The sequence below is a fragment of the Carcharhinus amblyrhynchos genome, chromosome 4, assembly GCF_965287045.1.
Source record: "Carcharhinus amblyrhynchos chromosome 4, sCarAmb.v2.hapA, whole genome shotgun sequence".
NCBI classification, from domain to species: Eukaryota; Metazoa; Chordata; class Chondrichthyes; order Carcharhiniformes; family Carcharhinidae; genus Carcharhinus; species Carcharhinus amblyrhynchos.
The window spans coordinates 56754252-56779711 of record NC_137327.1 but is presented as its reverse complement, the minus strand read 5'-3'; the positions used below and the strand labels follow the sequence as shown (position 1 = coordinate 56779711).

Sequence of the window (25460 nt, the reverse complement as noted above, 5' to 3'; positions counted from 1 at the left end):
TGCCAGTGGGATCCTCCAGTCCCGCTGATATCTATGGAATTTTGAGTGGCTCGCCCTTCCCATCGCCTGCCACAGGGGGCTGCCTTTAATGAGTCCAGAAGATTCTGCCAGCAGGAAGGGGCAAAAAATCCAGCCCACTGGCTTTTGTCTTCCCAATATTTAGTTAGAGGTAATTTCTGCTCACCTAATGCTGAATGCCAGGTAAGCAGTCTGACAATTTAGGGACGGGGGTAGAACGAGGTGTCAATCGTGTAAGTGTGAAAAGTGACCCTCTGTTTTCAGATGATGTTGCCTAGATAAGAAATAGGAGATAGCCCAGGATAAATCCATGGGAGAAACTAGTGGTAACAGTGCAGGAGCTGGAAATGTATCCATTGTTGGTAATTCCTTGTTACAATAGATAAAAATGGAACCAGATGACAGCAATCCCACCTGCTGGATGAACAGTTGGAGGAGAATGATGTGGTAAGCCATGTAAAGGATTGAAACTGAGATTCATGTGGCACCTACAGACCAGTACTAAAAGTGTGAGTCTTCCTGCAGGTTACACAGCAACAGCTGACAATAGGTTACAGGGATGTAGCTGCAGGATTTTAATTGAAATTATAAAAGTAGGAATTACCAGACAATAAAAAATCCTCAGCACATCTAGTGCCTCTGCTACTATCCTCGTTGTCCTCTGATACAATCATAATGATGTTACTGATTAATCATAGCCACAAATGTCTATGAATGACAATAGACCCAGACAGGGGGAGCGGAAAACCTCAATGACAGAGGGCTTTGGTCCAAAATCACCTTTTCTCCCCAAGCATTGCTACACTTATCAGATGGCATGTGTCAAATTATTTATTGTTGTATCTCAAAACATTATTTTCTGAAAATCTATTTAATTGTTATTTGAATGACTCAATGAACTGATTCTGATATCTCCCCATGTTGTCCTTTATTGAGAGGGGAGTCAATAATTGTTGGGGGTGATGGTTTGCCATTCACCATGTCCTCCCAACTATGCCTCATTCTTTCCCGTTCTTTTGCAGGCTGCTTCAGTAAGGATCAAGTGTATTTGGATGGTGTGTTGTTGCTGCTTCGATACAGGAAGAGCATTGACTTCAAGATGTTGGCAGCACTGGGAAAGGTAATTGTATCTAATCTAGTGGGATATGTTTATCTGTTGAAGAAGGAGCTTCGCAGCATGATAACCCAGATGGTTCTGGCACACAGAACAGGGAACACAAAAACTGATGGGTAGGAGCACCAGGGTCTGTCTTTATAAAATCCACCTGAATTTATTGGGTCATTACATCTTTAAACAAGTTATTGATCCTCCAATGTGTGGTGTGTCAAGACCCCTCCCTATATCCACTCACCCCATTCTCTTCATCAAATGTTGTGATCTATTAACCTCCATCATGAGAAGGAATATTTGTAGGCCACTCTGTTGATTTTTTTTGGCTGGCATTGGGGTACTTGACTGAAGATTCTTTTCGAATCTCTGTTCCGTTTGACATTACCTTCCTCTGTCCCAGGATCTCTGGTCACAATATGGTTCACATCAGGACATGGAGGGGAGTGTAAAATCAAATCCAAGCCTTCTCACTTCAGGTTACAGATTCTCACAATTCTCACAGATTGGGAGGAATACTGACAGTGATTCAGCATTGGGCCTCTTTTGTTGAGTAGCTGAAAGGCAGAACCTACAGGAAGCAATCAGCTTATTTCTTTTTAATTCTTACATGGGATGTGGTAATACCAACATTTTTTATCCATCCGTACTTGCCCTTAGAGAGATGGTGGTGAGCCACATTCTTGAACCAGTTCATCTGGTGTAGGTTGGCCCAGTGCTGTTTGGGAAAGAGTTCCATTTTCCATCACTGGAACAAGCAATGAATGATCTCTTCAGTAATGTTGCTTCTAGCCTCCCTTAGCAATATATCTACCTCAGGAGATTATTTCCTCCTAGATTTGTGTGATCTTATCTATTGCTTTGAATATAAGTCTCTCTGGATGAGCGATTGCCAATTAATGCTAATTTATGGGTTTTTTTCCATCTTGAGCTGTATTAATTTTAACATTGAGTCATTTATTTCTGACTCTCAGAATTGAGGTTTGGCAGGTGATTAAGTATTGAGACCCTGGGCTTTTACCTCTGGCCATTGTTTATATCTCACCTAGATGAATTAGAAAACAGTTGTCTGATTGGTAACAAGGTGAAGATAACACAAAGTAGTCATGTTATTGTATAACCAGGTGGCAGATAGTCTAATATGGGAAAGTGTGAGGTTTTACACTTTGAACATAAGAATAGAAAAGTAGAATATTTTTTAAAATATGTGAAACTTGTAATTGTTGATTTCAGAGAGACTTGTGTGTAGTCGTACAAGGAACACAAAAAATTAGTATGCAGGTACAGCAAGCATATAGGAAAGCAGATGACATGTTGGCCTTTATCACAAGGGGATTGGAGTACAAGAATAGAGAAATCTTGCTACAATTAAACAGGGTTTTGGTGGGATTACAGCTAGAATACAGCACATAATTGTAGCTGTTACTAGGGGGCATAACTATAAGGTAAACTATTTGTGGTATATATTAATGACTTGGAAGAGGGGGTAGGTGGTGTGATCAGCAAATTTGCTGATGACACTAAGATGGTTGGATTGGTGGGTACTGAGGAGCAGTGCCTGGCAATGCAACAGGACATAGACAGGCTGGTAAATTGGGCAGATAGATGGCAAATGGAATTTAATCCGGAGAAATGCGAGGTGATGCACTTTGGCCGGAATAATGTGGAGGGGAGTTATACGATAAAAGGTAGAACTATCCGGAGTATAGATACGCAGAGAGACCTGGGGGTGCAAGTGCACAAGTCCCTGAAGGTGTCGGCGCAGGTGCAGAATGTGATGAGGAAAGTGTATGGTATGTTAGCCTTCATAGGAAGAGGTATAGAATATAAGAGTAGGAGTCTGATGTTGCAGTTGTATAGAACGTTGGTTAGGCCTCACTTGGAGTACTGCGTCCAGTTCTGGTCGCCGTACTACCGGAAGGATGTAGAGATCCTGGAGAGAGTGCAGAGGAGATTTACCAGGATGCTGCCTGGTATGGAAGGGCTGTCTTACGAGGAAAGATTGAATGAACTTGGGCTGTTTTCCCTTGAGAGACGTCGGCTGAGGGGGGATCTAATAGAGGTTTATAAGATTATGAAGGGGATAGATAGAGTAAATGGTGGTAAGCTTTTTCCGCTATTGGAAATGGATAGAACGAGGGGTCACGGGCTTAGGGTGAGGGGGGCTAGGTATAAGACAAATATTAGAGGGCAGTTTTTCACGCAAAGGGTAGTGGGGGTGTGGAATGCACTGCCGAGTAAGGTGGTGGAAGCAGGCACGCTAGGGTTGTTTAAGAGTCACTTAGACAGCCACATGAGCGGGCTACATATAGGGGGATATAGTAGGCCTTACTAAACATTGTAGGCTTGGGAATACGTTTTGCCTCAGGGATGTTACAGTCTTTGCCTGTTTAATAATGAATTTTTTTGTCTCCACAGGCATTTAAGTCCAGCAAGGGGCATGCATGCGGCAGGTTGTAGTGGGCTGCTCTTGGACGTTGCTTCGGGAGTTGCCTATTGCTTCATGTCGTTAGTGTGCTTAAACTGGACCATCTCGAGGGCAACATGACAGCTCAGAGACTATCTCTGTTACTGTGCGGACACATGGATTTGGGCCTGTGTCTGTGGGAGTTTGCACGTTCTCCCTGTGGTTGCGTGGGTTTCCTCCGGGTGCTCCGGTTTCCTCCCACATCCCCAAAGATGTGCTTTTAGGCTGATTGATTGGGTACTAAATTGTCCCTAAATTGGACCTCCCTGATCCTCGCACATTAGGCATAGACTAAAATCATGAATAGGTCACTGAGACAGTGGGACGGCGGCACGGGCTCGTTGGGCCGAAGGGCCTGTTTCCCGTGCTGTGTTGTTCTTTGTTCTTTGTTCGTGGTGGGAGATATAGGAGGGATGTCCGTGGTAGATTCTTGACTCAGAGAGTGGTTGGGGTGTGGAATACACTGCTTGCTGTATAGTGGAGTCGGACACTTTAGGAACTTTCAAGCGGGTTTTGGATAGGCACATGGAGCACTCCAGAATGATAGGGAGTGGGATAGCTTGATCTTGGGATTGGATATAGCTCGGCACAACATTGAGGGCCAAAGGGCCTGTACTGTGCTGTTAAAAAAAAAATTTGGTTTCCAAATTGAAGGAAAGATTGACTTGCTTTATTCACTAGATTGGTTTCTGGGAGGTGATGAAATGCTGAATGAGTTGGGACTATACTCCCTGGCGTTTAGAAGAATGGGTGCTGATCTCATTGAAACAAAGGGGCTCAACAGTGTAGTCACTGAGAAGTTGTTTCTTGGCTGGGGAATCCAGAACATGGGGGCACAATCTCAAGATAAGGGGCCAATCATTTAGGACTGAGATGAGATGAAATTTCTTCTCTCAAAGGGTGATGAAGCAAAGAATTTGCACCATCAGATGGCTGGGGATACTCTATCGCTGAATATATATAAAGCTGAGATAGACAGTCTTAAACCCTTGGATTCCCTTCTTAAACCTCTCTACGTTTCTCTCCTCCCAACATGTGAATTGGTGCCAAATTGTTCCTGTTAACACTTTTGTGAAGCACTTGGGACATTTTACTACATGAGCGTGCTATATGAATGTCAGTGATCTTGCTATTTATGTCATCTGTCTGACTGGTCATTTAATATTTTTCCCCTCTCCCACTTTGTTCCAGGTGTCATTTGAAGATGTAGAGCACTTGAAGAAATGCGCCATTCTGCAAAACACGCGCATCCCACACTTCATGCGAGATCAGGCCCGTTACTTGGAGCAGTTGCACCATATCACCGCAGTCAATGGACTGACAGACGAAGAGCTGCTGAGGCTTATCCCAAGTAAATAGTGGCAGGAATGGAGGCATCTGGGATGGAGAAACGAGCTTCTCAATGGCTTTCCGTTCAGTTTGTCTTTTGAACACACTGCGTCGTTGCAGCACATAAATACACACACACACACACAAACACACAAAGGCACAGTGGCCTTAAATTTTTCTGGTGGTGCATTTGAGCATCGATGGACGTTTATATGAAAAATTGTGGAATTGTTTCTATGGAAGCTAAAGCCTGGTGCTGCAGCTTCACTCTCTGACTTCTGTCCTGTGTGCCGTGCATTTCCTATTTAAACTTGTATTTATTGTTTGCAAAGGTACTGCTTTTTTTAAAAAAGAAAATTTAACTTCTTGCTGGCAAAGAGAGGGTCGGGAAGAGTAAAACAAAAAAAAAGTGAACATTTCTGTCAGCATTGTCCATGTGCATTATATCTGATTGTGACAGGGCTTTGTCCTGTCTGAGTAAAGACATGATGCTAGTTAGGACTTGATTTGTAGAATCATTATAGTCAATAAGAGGCCATTTGGCCCATCAATTTCATGCCAGCTCTCAGTAGAAGAAGCCAGTCTTCTGCCAGAGCCATTGAGTCTTTAAATCAGATCTGCATCTGTAGTTTTGAAAACACTTCAGGCTGAAATGAAATTTAAAAATAAAAGCAGAAAAGGCTGGAAGTCACTTAGGTAGTGTCACAAATTGTGAGGTGGATAGTAGGAGACAGACTGATGAATTGAGCAGATGTGTGCCAGGTGCAATTTAATGCAGAGAAGGATCAAGTTAAAAGAACAAGAAAGAATTAACAAAATGGTACACTTTTAAAGGAGAGCTAGACCTGGGGATTTGCATACCCAAATCTTTGAAAATCACAGGACAAGTCGAGAAGGCTGTTAAGAAACACACAGGATCTTGACTTTACTCACAGAGGAATAGAATACAAAAGCAAGGGAGTTACGCTAAACCTTTATAGTTCAAACCACACATTCAGATGGATATCATGCACTTAAAAAGGGTGCTGAAGAGATTTGCAAGAATAGTACTAGGGACAAGTGGCTAGGTTGTTCTCCATAAAGCAAAAGATGTTATGAGGAGGATAGACATGCTCAATATCATGAAGCATTTTGATAGAGTAAATAATGTGAAACTGTTTACAGTACCAAAATGATCAATTTACTAGAGGCAGCATGAGGAACTGTCAAGTTGCTGTGACCTGGAATACACTGCTTGAAATGTTGGTAGAGGCAGGCTCGCTGATATAATGCAAATGCTAATTGTATGGATACAAGGGAAGAAAATTGTGCAGCCCTGGGGGAAAGTTCAAAGGAGTGAGGTTTATTGGGCAGTTTTATCAAAGTGCCTGTACAGACACAAGGGGATGAATGGCTTCCTTCTGTGCCATATTATTCCTTGAATGTGAGTTTTTGCAAATCCGGGCAAGACCAGATTAGGATCACAGTCATAGCCGTCTAGTGATTGTTGAGGAAAGTGGGCTGAAGATTTTTAGCAGCCTTTCAATGAAGGCCATCATATTTAACATGAAAAAGGAACTGGAAATAAAATTGCCTGTTTTAAAGTTAAGCCTACTGATGCACAATTTCAATTAAATATCTTTGAGTGTATGGCTTACAGTTTTGAGTCCAGAACTGGATGGACGATAACTCAAATAGTCACAGGTGCTCACAAAGTATTGTAATATTGCTGTCCAAGCATTCCACTCTTTATTGATGCAATCAAGGTAGAGGTCTGGTGGTTGGGTGTGATATTTGTCTCTTGTGTCATGGATGCAGAAGTCCTTGTATTTGCTCTACATCCCTAGTTCAGCATTTGCCTTGGGGGTCCCCATTCATCCCTGTGTGATGGGCTCCTTTTATGTCCACCCAACTGGTGGCGGTGGTGTGGGAGCCCTGATTGTGAGTTGCACAAACCTTAACCTGACCAGTGACGTGTTAGGCCAAGAACTGAGCTTGTCTGCACTGGCCAGAGACTGCCAGCTGGTTGTGTGGGAATGGATGCATTCAGGGCCTCTAATCGCACAGCCAATGGCTGCTGCTCTTTAAAATTGATGTTGAACAACCTTTCAGTGCCCTGAGGTTCATTCTCATAAAGAGAGAGGATAAGATGACCACTTTAACATGTGGGCTTCACAGCAGGCTGCCAACCCTCCAAGGTTAGTCCTGCAATCTCCAAGAATTGAAGTTTAAACTCCAGGACTCTGAGGCAAACAACTTTTAGAAAAATCACTGTCATTAAAAGAATTGTGTGCGTTCTTTTCATTTTCTTTTGAATATTTTCACCTATAAGGCTACGGAACCTTGGAAAATTAAGGCAAGTAACAGCTCTGAGTGAGCTGAATGGTTGGAGTTGGGAGGCCTTGTGATTATATTTCCAGCAATACATCCAACCAGAGTTGAAGAGCCTGGCTTTACAGGCAATGAAACCCTACACCTTTCCTTAGAATTTTTAGGCAACTGGATAAGAAGAATGTATTGATTACAGTTGAAAAGCAACATATAATGTTGCAATGAAGAAATACTGTCCAGGTTTTGATGCCAATTTTACCTGCAGCATTGCAACAAATGAAAATGATACAAGTTTTTAAAATGATGTCAGGAGTTCTGTATTGTGTAGCGTTTAATAAATTTGAATTGACTGAGAGGCCCAATGACATGTCCCTTTATTTGTCACACATTTATGACTTTGTAACAAGACACTAAGGCTGGAGTTTATGTCTGATCATGTATGTGGTGGATTCAATGGGAAAGCCCATTGACAGCAATGGGACCAGAAGATCCTGCCACTGGTGAATGGTGCACCATCTCCCGCTGCAATGAACAGGAGGCGAGAAAATTCCCCACCTCCACTCCCATGTATAGCTCCTGCAGTTGAATATTGATTGTACTTAAAACCAGAGGGTGGAATTTTCTTGATGGCTCTAGGATGTCCCGGGGATATGAGAGGACTACTTAAGTCCTAAATATAATTTTCACCATACCATTTTGTCCTTTTAAGCACATCACTGCTCTTCCAATTGCTCAATGATTCAGGAAAACTGTTGGAAAATTGAATTAGAACATGTCACAAATTACTTTGGACTGATAACAATAACAAGCAATAAGAACTGGCCAAGGTGATATTTTAAAGTAGTAATGAGACAGATGTGAATTCAGTAGTTGCTTCCTGATGAAATTTATGTCTGTAGATAATTTACCAGTGAGTTATGACTGTTGTTATAACATATCAGAGTTGACCATGTGAAAAAGCCTTTCACATTGGCTCACATTAGATGTGGTGAAGTGTCATGTCAACAAGACAGTGCATTGACCTTCCCAAGACTTGGCAAGTCTTGACACATCATTTCCTCCTTGTTTCTTGGTACTTAAAGAAATTAAACATATGTTCTGAAAACTTTTTCAATGTAAGATTGTAACAAATTGCTATTGCTGTGATATCCGTGCAGAATGCCAATCAGTTTCTATTTGAAGTATGAGAATTTCCTTAAATTCTTTTGCCATCATAATTAGAAGATTATAGGTTAAAGTCCCACTCCAGAAACAACAGTACATAATTGAGGTTGACACTTCAGTGCAGTTCTGAAGGAGTGCTACACCATCAAATGAACCAATGAATCCATGCAAGGCAGAAGGATGCCATTTGACCCATCAGGTCTGCATTGGCTCGCTGAGAGATCTACCATGGCCAGTCCACCTAACCTGCACATCTTTGGACTGTGGGAGGAAACCTGAGCACCCAGAGGAAACACATGGCAAATCTACAAACTCCACAGTCGCCCGAGACCAGAATCACACCTGGGTTCCTGGCGCTGTGAGGCAGCAATACTATTCACTGTTCCATTGTGCCGTATTTTGGATAAGACATTTAACACTGGAATACCATCTGCTCTCTCAGGTGTATGTGAAAGATCCCATTAAACTATTTTGGAGTAAAACTGTGAAGTTTTGAGAGAAGACAGGTCTTAAAAAGCTGAGAGGTTGAGAAGAAATCACAACAAGCAGAAAATACTTGAAATGCTTGGAAGGTGCAGGCAGCAACTCTGGAAAGGGGAAGAGTCATGTGCTGTCAGGTTATTAGAACTGGGAAATGTTACAGATGTAAGAAACAATACAAAAATAGGGAAAGCAAGGAGGTGTTGAAAGAACAAATTTGGAAGCTTGTGATAGGATGAAGGGTAAGAAGAGGTTAATGGCAGAAATTTCTGGTCCCCATTGGAGAGGTTTACGGGTACTGCTGAAATCAATGGACCTTTGGCTGACTCACTGCATCTATGGCAGGACCTAGTGCCCCAGGGCCAGAAAATCCAAGCCCAAATGACAAGAAGAATGATAACACAAGGCAAAAAGGGATAGGTCTAGAAGATTGGTAAATGCAACAGAGAATCATTACCAGCACCTATTGTGCAGAAAAATGGGAACAGTGATTATGATCTCAAAGTTGAGTCCAGAAGGCCGTAAAGAGCTAAACTGAAAGATTGAGGTAATGTTTAACAGTTTCCGTTGAACTTCACTGAAACAGTTTGGGGAGAGAGGTCAGAGTGGGGCGGAGCACTAAAATGACAGGTGACCAAAAGATTAGGGTCACATTTTTGGACTGAGTGGATGTGTCCAGCACGTGATCACCCAAACTGTGTTTGGTCTCCTCAATGTATAGGAGAGACCATTATTTGGAGCAACCACAGGTAACTGGGTCACAACATATTCAATGCTTGGATCAATTTTTGATTGAAATGAGAGCTAAAGGTTTATGTAGGAAGGACTAGAAAATGGAGTTGTGGCCACAATCAGATTAACCATGGTATTATCAAATGGTGGAGCAGGCTCAGGGGACCGAATGACCTACTCCTGCATCTTATCATCTTACACGGTTTTGACAGTGGTGTGATGTTGGAAATGGCAGAAATGGTAATGGGTGTTTTTTTTTGAAACTTGAAAACTGATTGAGATGAGAGCGCTGTCAAATGCAGTGAAGGGGAATCCTTGGTTAACCTGAGGAAAGAAAGCACTAGTGTGAAAAGTGGCATAAAATATAATCAGACTATTTAGTGACTCCAGCCTGGAATGTAGAAGTAGAGACTGAGCTTCAACTTTGGCAAGCCTTGAGGGAGACTAGAGATCAGATGAAACATCCCTCAACAAGATAAGTGAATAAGTGATTCTGAATCACAGCAAAGGAGTTTGACACTTAAAAGTAATTTAGATAAATGGCTGATTAGATTGAAACTTTGGTTATAGACTTATGCCTTGACAGGGATGTGTGAAATTCTGCTCATTGGACACAGATCCCTGCAGCAGGGTCGTCTACAGAGGAACCCAGTCCAAAGATGAACATTGGAGAAGTGATGATTAAGTACGCTGGAACTTTTTATTCACTATTAGAATCACAGAATCCCTACAGTGCAGAGAAAGATCATTTAGTCCATCAAGACTGCACCAACTCTCTGAAACAGCATCCCACACGTATCCTCCCCTTCACCCTATCACAGTAACCCCGTATATTTCCCATGGCTAATCCACCTAACCATCTTTGGAATATGGGAGGAAACCGGGACATCCAGATGAAATCCACACAGACGTGAGGAGAATGTGCAAACTCCAGAGTCACCCAATGCTAGAATCAAACTTGGGTCCCTGGTGCTGTGAGGCAGTAGTACTAACACTGTGCCACTATTATGAAGAGCTTTTCCTTAGTGCTGCCTTGTAATTCAACCTCTATGAATGCTTTCAGCCTGGCCTCTTCGGCACTTTGAGTATTGACATTAAAATTTTGTTCGTGAGGTTGATTTTGTTGTTTGACCGCTTATGGTTGCCAACTTTGGTTAAACAGATGCTTGGAAATTTCATCACATGACCTTATCAGCAATCGCCCGTCCATCTCCAGCACTCCTGCAAACCAAATATTCAAAAGGAAATATTTAAAACTACAAAAACAGTACAATCCAACTTTGTTCACTTCAGTATCCATGAGATTTGTTTTTAACTTCTGGCGTGTTCACAACAGTCTTGGTGGGTGGGCAACCCAAGATCATCTTCATAATCGTGCCACAAAGATTCCGCTTCAGTAGCCAATAGATTGGTTAGGTATGGTTAAAGGTAGACAGCTTGTATGCCTGTTGAAGGCGCTGGCTTTAATTGTTCTATTAATAAGCTAATGGAACAAATTCTCTCTGGATGCTAGACCTGTAATCAACGTGTGTGTCGTCATGTGTCTCATTTCTCTGTAAATCTTTGTTGTGATGATCTGTTCTTAAGGTTGACTGAGAAGTGGTGGGAGTGGGGAAACAGGATTTGCACGCTGAGCTCTCTTTCGCTGACTTGCAATGACTTATTTGATTACACAAGAGAATAATGCACAATAATCCCAGTGAGAGTGGAAACAAGGAATGACCAGATCACAATCATTTCAAATCATTGTGGTGATTTTAATTCCGGCACAAGTGAAGGAAACAGTAGTTAATACCGATGAAACAACCTGCCTCACCACAAACATGATTGCAAAAAAGTACACAACTTCAAATAACTTAACAAAACAATATGTTAGGTACAAATGAGTTACATTAACTCAATATTAGAATTGACTTTTTATCTGTGATTAACTAGAGCAAGAGTTTAAATCTTCTGTCTGTAGAAGACTGGAATGCTCATTGTGTTTTGACAGACTTGTGGAAAAGGTGAATTGTTTTCTAATGTCACACAGCAGCGAGTGACCACTTGAAGATTTTCTTCTTTTCTCCTCCTGGTTTCTGCCCTCTCCCCAATCTCCACCTTCTTTGAAAATGTTGAGTTCCTGCTAGGACACAATTCAATGAATGACAACCAGAGACCGTTGGCTTTGTCGAACGGACGTTCTTAGTTATTTATTCGGAGAGGCTGCAACTTATAGATGTGTCCGCAGCCAAAGGCTACAGTTGCACTTCCGGAAACAGTCGTGGATTTGCGATGAACAGCAGGAACCTAGCCCACAGGTATCCGCACCTCAACTGTGGTGACTATTTTAAGTCATTTGTCAATTTCATCAAGGCGGTGTTGACATTTCTGCATCCATGTCAAAAGATATTGAGCCTAACCCCAGTGGCTCATTCCATATATTCACTGCTGATGGGATATGGACGTTGTAAACATGACTAATTCTCGGATATATTTAGAAACTTATAGAGTTTATTGATCTCAGTCAGGGCATGCGTTGGATTCTACAGTTCTTCCTAGTATCTTGGGCTTTTTAAAAATTCTTTCATGGGATGTGGGCATCTCTGGCTGGGCCAGCATTTATTGCCCATCCCTAATTTCCCTTGAAGGAGCAGTTAAAAGTCAACCACATTGCTGTGGATCTGGAATCACATGTAGGCCAGCTCAGGCAAGAGTGGCAGATTTACTTCCCTAAAGAACATAAGTAAATCAGATGGTTTTTACAACAATTGACAATGATTTCATGGTCATCAGTAGACTTTTAATTCCAGATTTTTTTTGACTATCTTCTGTGGTGGGATTCAGATCCAGAGCGTTGCCCTGGATCTCTGGATTACAAGCCCAGTGAAAATACCACTGTGCTACCGCCTTAGGTTCCTGATTGTGATCATTCTCCAGCAACCTCTGATGTTAAGTAAAGCGTTGATGTCCACAGACCCATACCAAACATACTTTCATGGGCAGTCTTGTTGATGGAGAATGACCATTTGAGTTGAATATTTTGTGATACTGCAGCACAGCATCAGTCAGTGCTTTCGGTTGAGAAGAGGGAAAAAATAAGTATTCCATTGACATGAAGAATCTGAAGAATTAAATGTGTACTTTCTTCAAGAATTGTTGCCTGACTAATCACCTTTATGAGCAAGGAGGGAGGAATGCCAAAAGATAGTGTCAAACACAGAACAAAAGCAAAATACTGCAGATGTGGAAATCTGAAAAAGATACAAAAAGAGCTGGAAATACTCAGCAGGTCAGGCAATATCTAGGGAGAGAAAAACAGTCAATGTTTTTGGGGCAGTGATGAATCTTGAAGGGAGGTGTTAAGCTCCACTTGGAGGGAGCACTGAGTGCAAAAAGGGCATAGTACATACTCTGGGCTACAACATTTTGCTTCTGTCTTTTTGATAAAGAACGAAGGATATTGTTAAAAACAGGAATGACTGACAAATTGGACTAACCTGGAAACTGCACATTGTGGAATGTCGATCTGAATTAGAAAGTCTATTATCATCTGTTAAGGTCAGTAAGTGATGGTAATCTCTGAGGTTAGATGTATTAGGGATGTGATTCCATTCTTGATATCCAAGGGCTGCTGAGATTCTGTTGGATCACTTCAAGTGTTCCTGCCCAGGAGCATAAAGGCAACAAGTGGGGAATAAAAAATAAAAGCAAAATATTGAGAATACTGGAAATCTGAAATAAAAATAGAAAATGCTGGAAAAACTCATCAGGTCCGGCAGCATCTGAGAAGCAAGAAAAACAGAGTTCATATTTTAAGTCCCGATGACTCTTCTTCAGAATGAATAGAATCCAAGTCTGATCCATTTCAGAACTGATTAGCTTCCAACTAGATTTCAACCAGATCATGATGACACGTGTTTCAAATTCAATATCTTCCATATCCAGTGGAAGATGTGAGGATCCTGAGCTACGTGTGTTTCTGGAAGGTTATCTGCTGGTATCCGAATTAGAAGATTCACTTGGTTTCGTAAGTTAATGAAGGACCCTACACCATTGCTGAATTATCTTATTAGATTGGAAACAGACTAAACAACAAACGGTTTAAAATAGTCATGGTGGCCCATTTTCTCTGTCATTCTTGAAGCCAATTCAGTGCAGAACAATTCTTCCCTGGTTTGCCCTTACTCAATGAAGAACTCCATCCAAACCGGGCAATGCTGCGATACGATTCCTCCCCATTTCCAGCCATTGGGAATCCAGGGACTGCTGAGACCCTGTCGAACCACTCCCCATCTCCCTGTGAAGAAAGGAGAGAAGTCTTCAGCAGGCTGCAAGGGTGGGAGAATTGACAGAGCCAACACATTCAAGAACAGCATCACAAAGTCTAAAACCAAACTCAGAATAAGAAGGATTTTAGTTTAAATGACCTTAATGAATCAAATGTTACCTGGCTAAACAATACTCATTGCCTTGGTGCACTGAAGCATAGAAAACAAGAAAGTTAAAGGTTGAACTTCGTGGACTCAAAAGGAGCAACAGTTGCTGTTGTCTCTTCACACTCCTTTGTTGGAGAAAACTGTGAAATGGCAGAAAGGATTTTCAGGCTGATTAACAGTCTGGCAAGCTGAATGTTCCTTCCTTGAGCGCAACCATCTTTATACCGGTTGAGAGAAAGATTAGTCCTGCACTATGAGAAGGAGTTAGGGGCTGTTAAGACCCAACAATCGGACTATTGGGGAGGGTTTGGTGGGGGTACTGCGGAGAGCTCCAGAGGGAATTCACATCTACTAGACACAAGCCTCCTATTAAATAGTAGTTCAGAATTTTGAGCTACAGATGTGGGTTTGGATTTTGGAATGGGTCAGGTTAGGAGTGGGAATTGGAGGTGGCTGGTCATGTAATTTGGTGCCAAAGTGGTATACAGCCTGTTTAGGCCTATTATTGTAAATGTTGGGTTCATTAAGGCCTTGTTCTATTTGTTGACTAGAATTTTCAGTTGTCTGTGCAGGTAATCTGCACTATCCTGGGTAGGGTTGAGTCAGGGTGAGAGTGAGGGAGGATGCACAAAAGATAGAGACCTCCTACCCACTTCTGGCCAGACTAATAACGGCTGATGGGAAATAGCTGCAGCCACTAGGATCATGATCAGCTACAGCATTTTTAAAAATGAAAATAATCTCATTGCCACTAATCCTACACTGTCTCCATCTTTAGAGCATTTACTTGGCTGGAGCTTTGCATATTACAGTGGGCTTATCTAAAGGATACCATGCAGGATTGTGACCCAATGCCAGTAGCCATTCCCGATCCCTGATTCCTGGTTAAAAATCCCATCCTCCTGCACTGTGGTCACCGTCACCAAGGCTAACTGCTTTCTCATTTAGTGGTGGATATGTTGCCACATCACCAAAGGCATGTCAAGATAACAACTGGGACATACAATAGGGTCAGAGATGGAGGAGGGGAAATGACTGCGATTCTTGCACCTAAATAACCAGAAATTGGAAGGCCACGATACAATGGTATCATTGTTTCACCAAATGAGATAATCTGAAGAACGTTCACCATCTGCACAATATCTCACCAGATACAGATACTTTAATAAGAGGCCATTTGGTGGAAAATATGATTTGCTCCTTCTGAGGAAGGAGAGGGGGAGGGGGTTAGGATATTTCTCCTACCTGTGTAGGCGGCCTGAAGATGCTGGTTCCACCAGATGTTGTCTTGAGCAACGTCACCATCCTTATTCCTGCAGCTGATGTTGGTGAATACATCACCAGGAACACAGTGCTGGAAGTGGTTTTCTCTCAATATATTGAACTCAATGGCATCAGGTTGCAAACCAAAGTGCCCCAAAATGATGAGCTGCTTCTGGTCTGAAAGACAGAAGAAAAGTGACTCTCCTTCAGCTCAGCAATTGAATCCAATCTGAAGCATCAGTCAAAGATTAATTTTTTTGCATCTTCTATTTAAATCTTCTCAAGGCATCAAAGTGTGAAAGGGAAGCCATTCAGTCCATTGTGATTGATCTCTCTAAGAGAGCTTTCCAATGGATTACACTCCCCTGACTCTGCACATTTTCCCCCTTCAAGTATTTATCCAGTTCGTTTATGGAAGTTCCTGTTGAATCTGCTTCCCAAATCCTTTCAGACAGTGCATTCCTGAGCTTGCTGTTTAATAAAGAAATGCTACTCATGTCCCCTGCAATTCTTTTGTCAATTAACTTAAATTTTGAATCTTTGTTTTGTAAAGTATGCGACTGGACTCTTCGAGCCCTTCTCTGACGAAGGGTCATCGAGACTCGAAACGTTGGCTCTATTCTCTCCCCACAGATGTTGTCAGACCTGCTGAGATTTTCCAGCATTTTCTGTCATTGTTTCAGATTCCAGCATCCATAGTATTTTGCTTTTATTTTAAGATTGTTGACGTATTGTCTTAGGAACAAATGGTCTTTGTAGTTTGTATGGATCATTACCTGGTGTTTCGCCATTGCTGAAGGATACCAGCTGCCTGTTTCTGTCAATCCCCACCAGTCCTTTCCAAACTTTACAGAATGTGGTCAGTCTATTTTTCTTCCTTCTTTGCTACAGTAATTTCATTCCAAATATTTGATCAAGGGTGTGACACTGGTGTATTTTCCCATACTGATTCGTGCTGAATTCTGCAACATGTCTTTGCATCACTTCAGTGTCTCACTATATAAGGGTCCCATATACAGTATGCACATTTCAGAACTGAATGAATGATCTGTGCAATCCGATCCTCTTGTCCTGGCTCCTTGTGCGTCTTCATCTTCCACTTTGGTGCTAGGTTACTTTACATTTCGTATGTACTCTTCTCTTTAAATCCATTCATTACTCCTTATATATTTGCGTGTCTCTTTCTTTCACTTTTTCTGTTGCTCTCTGACTTTTTCATTCTTTCGGTCTTCTCTCTGCCTTTAAAATCCAGACACCCACCTCTTCTCAACCCCTCTTAAATCTCTCATTCAGGCTCAGCTCAGTATCTGGTCCTTTCTTTCTCTATAGCATACCTTGATATATTTTTCTGTGCTAAGGGAGGTATGTGGATGTATGTTCCTGTTGCAACACCAGGCCTGCGTTACTCTTCCATTCACAAAGTTCTGAAGCACTGAGCTGATCCACTCACCAGCCTTGCCACAACAACTCCCTTTCCATGTGACCTGCTAAATTTGTTGTTTTTTTTCCATCATGTTTTGATAAAAGCAATAACTGTTTCACAGAATCTAAGAGAAATACCTGCGAGGTGTGCTCGGAGCATGTCCATTTGAAGGCTTTGGCGTCGGATACCTGACACCACTTCAGGATCTTGTTTGGCCTTAAGATGGACGTTGATGAGGTTGAGTGGGAGCACTCCCATCTGCACCAGTCAGAGGTGGAATAAAGACAGAAAGAAAGTTCCTGTTAATCTTTCAGAATCATAGTGTTGGCAAGATATGATGCATCTTTATCCTAAAAAGAACAGCAAAGGCCTTAATATTCTATGAGCAGATATCTGGACGGCTATGCTGTGATTGCACCCATGGCTTCCCAGGGGCCCAATCTGCGAGCTATGCACATGCCAGGGTAAGTAGGAGGATGCCTCCTTTGCATAGGAAAGGTTGGCACTTTGGGAGACCATCTGCCCAATGCGAATGAAAATTCAGCCACCAGCTTTCCAATGGTGGTGGGATAGTATATTGTCTGAACCGTATCTATCCTAGCAATAATCCAGTGTCCCCACAGCAAGGGATCTGATCCAGATATAAATGTTCTTTCACTTTTGAGATACAGACCACTTGCAAGCCCACTATTGTGCCCTACTTTTGTTTTTGTGCAGGCCCGAATTCCAAGAAAGTTGACACATACAAGTGACAACTACTACACTTGCGCTAAACCAAGGCCTGCAAGTGGGAATTCTGGCTTATGGAGTCCTCTTTTCATTCTGTAATTTGTTTTGTATGGAGCAGACAGAGGCTTCACCCTTGACATGGTCACCAGCAAATGGAGTACCAGTGCTGCCAGATTTGTATTATTTCTGAAGGGAGTTTTCCAAAGTTGCCCTGGGAGATTGACAGAGCACTGACTAATTTCAGGCCCATGTTGCTTGCTTCCTATTCTTAGCCAGTCGCACTCTGCGTAAGGTTGAGGGATAGATAAAATTTGATCAAAAGGACACAACATGACAGTCAACATTAGCTTTGTAAAAGCAGTAATCTTATGTATTGAAATGAACAAAGTTTGAGCCGTTTATATTGTTTGTCCCCTCAGATCTATCACCATTCAGTCCCCCACTATTTCTCAGCCAAGGACCTTCCATGAGATGCACCTTCCATTCCAATGAGCCCCTCCCCAGATTGCTCCTCTTCATTTTAACCCTTGCTGGCCCCCATGTTATTGTCTCTCACCAGGCACACCCTCCTTGTCCAAAGCAGCCCAAGTCTTGATCTATCCATCCTTTCCTATTATTGTTCCACCTCCAACACCCCTTTGTTCACAAAGTTCCGTGAATGTGTTGTTGTCTCTTTGTTACATGCTCACCTTCCCCAAAACTTCCTGCTTAAATCCCATCAACCCTGCTAGACTGGCCAGAACACAAACATTCAGTGTGGCTGTGATGAGGATGTATTATCTTTACTTTGCCCTAATTGACATCTCTCAGATATTCACTTTGACCATGTCATGTGCCCCAATCAGGAAGTATTTATCTAGACAGCAAATGTGGAATACCACCCACCCAGCCATTGACTCTGTCTGTACTTCCCGCTGCCTCAGCAAAGCAGCCAGCATCATTAAGGACCCCACGCACACCAGACGTTCTCTCTTCCACTGTCTTCCTTCGGGGAAAAGATACAAAGGTCTCAGGTCATGTACCAACTGACTCAAGAACAGCTTCTTCCCTACTGTTGTCAGACTTCTGAATGGACTTATCTTGCATTAAGTTGATCTTTCTCTACAGCCTAGCTATGATTATAATCACAATCAAAGGGCAGAAACTACAGGCAGTGGATCAGTTCACTTATCTTGGCAGCACCCTCTCCCAAGCAGTGACTATTAATGCAGAAGTTAACTGCCGAATAGCAAAGGCAAGTTCTGCTTTTGGTAGACTGCGCTCCACTGTATGGGAACATCGAGGAATCGGCCCAGCAACAAAACTGAAGGTCTACAGTGACGCAGTACTCACTACCCTCCTGTATGCCTGTGAAACATGGACTGTGTATCCAAGGCATGCAAGACAGCTCAAACATTTCCACATGACTTGTCTTCGCAGAATATTACGCATCTGTTGGCAAGACAAAGTACCAGACACTGAAGTTCTCTCTAGAGCAAATCTACCATCAGTCCACACACTGCTGATGAGAGCGCAGACCCGGTGGGCAGGTCATGTCATCCGTATGTCAGACGAGCGCATATCCAAGCAGCTCCTTTTTGGGGAACTCTCTCCTGGAAGACACTCGCGTGGACACACTCAAAGCCTCCCTGAAGTCGCTTGACATAGTCACAACCACCTGGGAAACGCTGGCACAAAACCGCTCTACCTGGCGCTGCCTCATCCACAAAGGCTGTCAAGCTCACAAATCAAGGTGTGTCGCTGAAGCACAACTTAAGCGCGAGCTACGCAAGTTGAGAGCCACCAGCGCAACAACTACAGTGTCAGGACATTCCGTGCCTGAATTGGCCTGATCAGTCATCTTTGGACACACTGCAACCAGCCTCAAAATGACTAATGGTGTCGAGGTTGTCATCGATGACAATGCAAGGACAACAACTGCTATGACTGTAATGCTACATTCTGCACTCTTTCATTTCCTTCTCTATGAACGGTATGTTTTGTCTGTACAACATGCAAGACATAATACTTTTCAATGTATGTTAATATGTGTGACAATAATAAATCAAATCAAATCTACCCTGCCAACCAAAAGAAATACCGTGGATTCGGAGCCAACTAAAATGCTTAAGACTAAAAGTGCAGGTTATTTTTAACTAAAGGAGTCAAGGGATTGGAACAAAGACAGGAAAATGGAACTGAAGATCAACCATGATCTAACTTACTGGTGCAACAGACAACAGGAACTGAAAGGCCTATTTCACAATGATACTATTATGATAGAAGAGAAAGGGATGTATGATCAGCTTTGGATTGCTCTTGCAATAAGACTGAATGTTCCTTTAGTATTACAGAGTCTACAGACTTTGATATCTTTATGGATCTTGCTTTGTATAGATTGGCTGCAGTATCTATCACCATAACAAATGTCACTGGACTCTGAAGTCAGTAATTATGTGTGAAGTGCCTGCAGGTGTTTCTGAGACATGTAGTAAGACACAATATAAATACAAGTCGTACAATTTTTCTCCTTTTCATTTAATTGCCTCAAATTCCAGTAGGTGGCACCATCTAATATCATTCAATTGCACTGGAGTGCGTAGACATGGATTTTCTGGCCTCTCTTGTCAGCAAGATCTTCCAGTCCCATCAAAGTTAATGGCTTGCTGATTGACTAGCTGCATCCATTATATTGGATCGGCCTGGAAAATCCTGGACTGGTGTGTATTTGTTTCTGGATGCATACTTGCAACGTGTTTCTAACCTGCAATGATCGTTATCTTGCCGGACTATTATGCCAAAGTTATCACCCTTCACTATGGATACCAAAGAACTTCAAGGCATCTTCAAAGGACCAGATGCCATGGACAAATTTCATTAGTGGCCTGGAGTTTTATGGTGCCCTGACACAGAAAATGTCCTGTTGGAGAGAAAATCCTTTAGATTGGAGAAAATCTTAAACCATTACCTATTTACGACACTAACAGAACTACCAGCATTGAGTTAAATGACTAAATCAGACTTATAACCCAACAAGGGAAAAGTTTACATACATAGGAATGCAGCAAGAGATTTAAAACAAGTGATTGTGATTTAAACACGTAGTTTGATATTTTAAATGCATTTTATGAAGTAATTGTGCACTTTACCCAAGAGAGGTAGCAGCAAGTCATGATGGAATGGGGACATACAGACAGAACCACATTCTTAGGAAACAATGAAACGTCAGAACATGCAGGTTCTTGTCAATGAGAGTCGCTAGTAGTAAAGCTCCCAGGGCAACTTATGAATAGGGTTAATTCACTATCCAGATAAGAAAATGCCTTCTCAGACATGAGAACGTGTGTTTGTCTGGTTTGGCCAGTGACATGGAGAAAACTGGTGGGAATATTAACTTTGACATTTGTAGCAGCTGGGTTGCTAAGCAATAGAGGAAGTTGAGTCAGTAATAGTGGGGAGAAAACATCCGGATTCTACGGATCAATTAAATCCCGTTACGTCAGAGGATAAAACGCAATCGGCTGAAAACTGTGACAGGTGTTAATAATGATTTGTGTGTGTTGAAGGTGATTGATTCAAAGCTAATGAAAGGTGGGAGAATTTGATAAGAGAAATGTACAGTTGATCAATCCTAAGCTTTGTGTATCAGAGTTAGTGGAGAGGTCAGGCTGTTCTTTGTCTAGAGAAGCCTAGGGCTGTTCAATAATCTCCCCATGATCGCAGGTCAAATAAGAATATGTCTTTAAACTGGGACACTGCTTTGTGAGTCTTTGTATTGGCTTAAGTTTTGGCGATACTTGGTCTCCGGGGAACGCACTAACATGCCCCAACATAAAATATTTCCCAAAGTGAATAAAGGGAAAGGGGCAGTAAATTAAACAGAGGCCAATATTAAACCATAATCGGAGAGTTAGGAAAGTGGTTGAACGCTGAGTTTAGATTAGGTTTTCACAGCTGGAGAAAGAAGAAGTAATGCAGTGATATGGATGGGGTTAAGGGTAGGAGTTCCAAAGAGTTGGGTTGAGTGAGGTGGCTGAAAGCCTTCAACAGGCAGGGAGTTGATGGTGCAGTGGTATTTTCACTGGACAAGTAATGCTCTGGAGATCCTGGTTCAAATCCCACTATGGCAGTTGTAAAATTTGAATTCTGGAATTAAAAGTCTAATTAAGCCATTATTGTTAAAACCCATCTGGTTCACCAAAGTCCTATAGGGAAGGAAAGCTGCCATGTTTACCTGGTCTGGCCTACATGTGACTCCTGATCCACAACAATGCGTTTGATTGTTAAATGCCCTTTGTACTGGCCACTTACTTCAAGGGTAATTAGGAATGGGCAATAAATACTGGCCTAGCTAACAATGCTTGCATCCATAATAGAAAAAAACAAGGCCATTGTTTGAAGGGTGTGATAGGTTGCAGAGGGGATATGGGGAAAGGTTATGAAAAGATCGGAAAATGAAAATGAGAATTTTAAATTTAATATGTCAGACAGGAAGTCAGTGTGGATTCAGAAGATCATAAGGAATATGAGCAGGAGTAGGCCATTCGAATAATCAAGCCTTGTCTGCCATTCGGTAAGATTATGGCTGATTGTGGCCTTATCTCCAATTTCCTGCCTGTTCCCCATAATCTTGCCCTTAAAAATCTGTCAATCATCCAGCCTTCACTACTCTCTGTGGAAGAGAATTCCAAAGTCTAATGACTCACTAAGAAGAAATTCCTCCTCATCTCCAACACCAGGGTTCAGGTTCGATTCTGGCCTTCGATGTCTATCCGTGTGGAGTTTGTAAGTTCACCCCCTGTCTGAGTGGGTTTCCTCCGGCTGCTCTGGTTTCCTCCCATACTTGAAAGATGTGCAGGATAGGTGAATTGACCATGCTAAGGGCGACATGGTAGCACAGTGGTTAGCACTGCTGCTTCACAGCTCCAGGGACCTGGGTTCAATTCCCGGCTTGGGTCACTGTCTGTGTGGAGTTTGCACATTCTCCTCGTGTCTGCATGGGTTTCCTCCGGGTGCTCCGGTTTCCTCCCACAGTCCAAAGATGTGCAGGTTAGGTTGATTGGCCAAGCTAAATTGACCGTAGTTGCATAGGTTAGAGGATTAGTGGGTATATTATGTATGGATATGGGGGTAGGGCCTGGGTGGGTTTGTGGTTGGTGCAGACTCAATGGGCCGAATGGTCTCTTTCTGTACTGTAGAGTTTCTATGATTACAAGTTGCCCCTTAGTGTCCCAAGATGTGTAGGTTAGGGGGATTAGTGGGGTAATTCCATGGGGGTGCTCTGTCGCAGAGTCAGTGCAGACTTGATGGGTCAAATGACCTCCTTCTGCACTGTAAGGATTCTATGATTTTATGATGATTAAATGGGAGGCCCCTTATTTTGAAACTGTTTCCCTTAGTTCCAGATTACCCCCGAGGAGAAGAAATGTCTTCCCAGCACCTACCCTATCATGATCCCCCAGAATCTTCTATGTTTCAATAAGATCACCCCTTATTCTTCTACCCTCTAAGAGTACAGTCCCACTTTGCTTAACCTTTCCTGGTAAGACCGCTCTCTTATGGGTGACTGGTACATGGTCCAGGACAGCACACAGGTTAAAGTTGGAGCGCAAGAGACCAGCAATGAGAGTACTGGGGAAAGCTGATCTAAAGGTGACGGCACACAGATTTTTTTTTACAACAGTGAGACTAGGCAGCTGAGAGGCCAAGGCAGTAGCTTGATGTGGACAAGTTAGTGGTTAACAACCATCAATGTAAAATAGCCACCAGCTAGGGAATTGAGGAAAAAAAGACTTACTTCCCACAGAGTAGTGAAAATGAGGAACCTGCTATTACAGGAAGCAGTAGAGGCTTCTAGATACATTTAAGAGGAAGCTAGATAAATATGAATAAGATTAGAGGGTAATGCTGATGGGAGTCATTTGAGGAAGATTTGGAGGATGTTAAACACCACCAAAAATGTTTGAGCTGAATAGTCTGATTTGTGCTGTAATTGATTTGCAATTCCATTAGGCAGCATTGGCGACGATAGGATGCGGGGCTTGCTCTAGAACCATAGAAATGATCATGCATCTTCCTATAAATGTCCCATAACCTTGCAATTTACAGCACTTAAGGTACAGATTCAGGTACTTTTTAAACAAGTTTAGCATTTCTGCCTCCACCATCACCACCCTGTAAGTAAAAAGGTTTTGTTTCATGTTCTCTCCAATCCTTTTGCCACTTAGCTTGAATCTATGATCCCTGGTTTTTGAACTCTCTACCAAGAGAAACAGGTTCTTCCTGTCTATTGTCTCCCAACCGTGGCAATTTTATATATCTCAATCATGTCACCCCTCAGCCTTCTCTGTTGCAAGGAGAACAACCCCAATCTCTCCATTCCCTCCTCTTAGCTACATTCTCCAAACCTGGCAACATTCCAGTTAATTTCATCTGCACTCTCTCCAGAATAATTACGTCTTTCCCGTAATGTGGTGACCAGAATTGCACACAATACTCCAGTTGTGGCCTCTCCAGTGCCTTATATAGGTTCATCATTATATCCCTAGCTTTGTATTCTATACCTCTGCCAATGAAGGCGAGCATTCTATATACCTTCTTTACAACCTTACCCGTACTGCTATCTTTAGGGATCTGTGCACTTGCACGTCAAGATCTCTCACTTCATCTACGCCTCTCAGTGTATTCCCATTTATTGTGTATTCCCATTTATTGTGTATTCCTTTTTACTGTTTGACGTTGTTTTCCCTTGAAAGACAGCGACTGAGGGGGGATCTAATAGAGATATATAAGATTATGAAGGGTATAGATACAGTAAACAGCCGTAAGCTATTTCCTATGTTAGAAACGCACAGTACAAGGGGCTTAGGGTGAGGGGGGAGAGGTATAACACAGACATTAGAGGGAGGTTTTTCTCACAGAGGGTAGTGGGGGTATGGAATGATCTGCCAAGCAAGGTGGTGGAGGCAGGCATGCTGGAGTTGTTTAAGAGTTACTTTGACAGGCACATGAGTGGGTTGGAGATGGAAGGATATAGGAGATGGTTTTAAATAAGGTTCATTAGCATTGGGACGTCCCTGGTAATGTATAAGGATGTGGAATGATACTAATGTTTTTGTCTTTTAATTCACAGGTTTTAAGTCGGTCCGCCTCGCTGTCCAACGAGGGGCATACACGCAATGTGTCGTACGAGGGCTGCTCTTGGATGTTCGAGAATAGCCTAGTACTTCATGTCATTAGTGTACGCTCAAACTGGACCAGATGCTGGGCAACACGACAGCTCAGTGACTATCACTGTTTGCTGTGCAGACACATGGATTTGGGCCGGTGTCTGTGGGAGTTTGCGCATTCTCCCCGTGCTTGCGTGGGTTTTCTCCGGGTGCTCTGGTTTCCTCCCACACCCCAAAGATGTGCTATTAGGCTGACTGGAGGTAATAAACTGTCCCTAAATTAGTTTTCTCTCAATGTGGAATGCCATAGGCATAGATAAGGGTCATGGATGGAGCGGGCACTGGTAATGTTAAAATGGTGGCGCGGGCTCGTTGGGCCAAAGGGCCTGTTTCCTGGGCTGTTTTTGTTCTTTGTTCTTTGATGTCCCAAAATGCATTACCTCATATTTATCAGAGTTGAATTCTATCTACCACTTTCCTGGCACTCTATTTTGGAGCTTACAGCTATCCACCACAGCCAATTTTTATGTCATCTGCAAAATTCCCAATTGTGTCCCTCATGTTCAAGCTCAAAGCCTTAATATATAAAACAAACAGCAGGGATCCCAACACTGAGCCCTGTACAACAGGTTTCCATTTGCAAGGACCATTACCCTTTGTTTCCTGTTATTAAGCCAACTTTGGATCCAATTCACCATATTACCCTGTATCCCGTGGCCTTATACTTTTTTGATTAGTCTGTCATGTGGAACCTTGGGTTTTATTAAAATCCAAATAGATAACATATATTGCACTACCCTCATCAATGCTGATTCTGAAATAAGTTAAACATATCCTAATTTTGCATAGAAACAAGGGCAAATGGGTAGAA

At 42.4% G+C, this 25460-nt stretch overlaps 2 protein-coding genes across 3 annotated transcripts in view; one reads left to right on the top strand and one right to left on the bottom strand.

Annotated features, from left to right (window-relative positions):
- Nucleotides 1-7576, top strand: part of kiaa0895l — a 69279-nt gene extending 61703 nt beyond the window's left edge. For both annotated transcript variants that reach the window (XM_080187206.1, XM_080187207.1), the window contains 2 exons: nt 1041-1138; nt 4785-7576. In XM_080187206.1, the coding sequence (XP_080043332.1) occupies nt 1041-1138; nt 4785-4952 (266 nt within the window). In that variant the 3' untranslated portion in view covers nt 4953-7576. The remainder of the gene's footprint in view (nt 1-1040; nt 1139-4784) is intronic.
- A 3774-nt stretch (nt 7577-11350) lies between these two features.
- The window catches only part of LOC145342043 (endonuclease/exonuclease/phosphatase family domain-containing protein 1-like), a 42516-nt gene continuing 28406 nt past the window's right edge, over nt 11351-25460 (bottom strand). The window contains exons 6-8 of the mRNA XM_080187205.1: nt 16850-16970; nt 15272-15466; nt 11351-13887 (exon numbers count right to left, since the gene is read on the bottom strand). Of these exons, the coding sequence (XP_080043331.1) occupies nt 13772-13887; nt 15272-15466; nt 16850-16970 (432 nt within the window). The 3' untranslated portion in view covers nt 11351-13771. The remainder of the gene's footprint in view (nt 13888-15271; nt 15467-16849; nt 16971-25460) is intronic.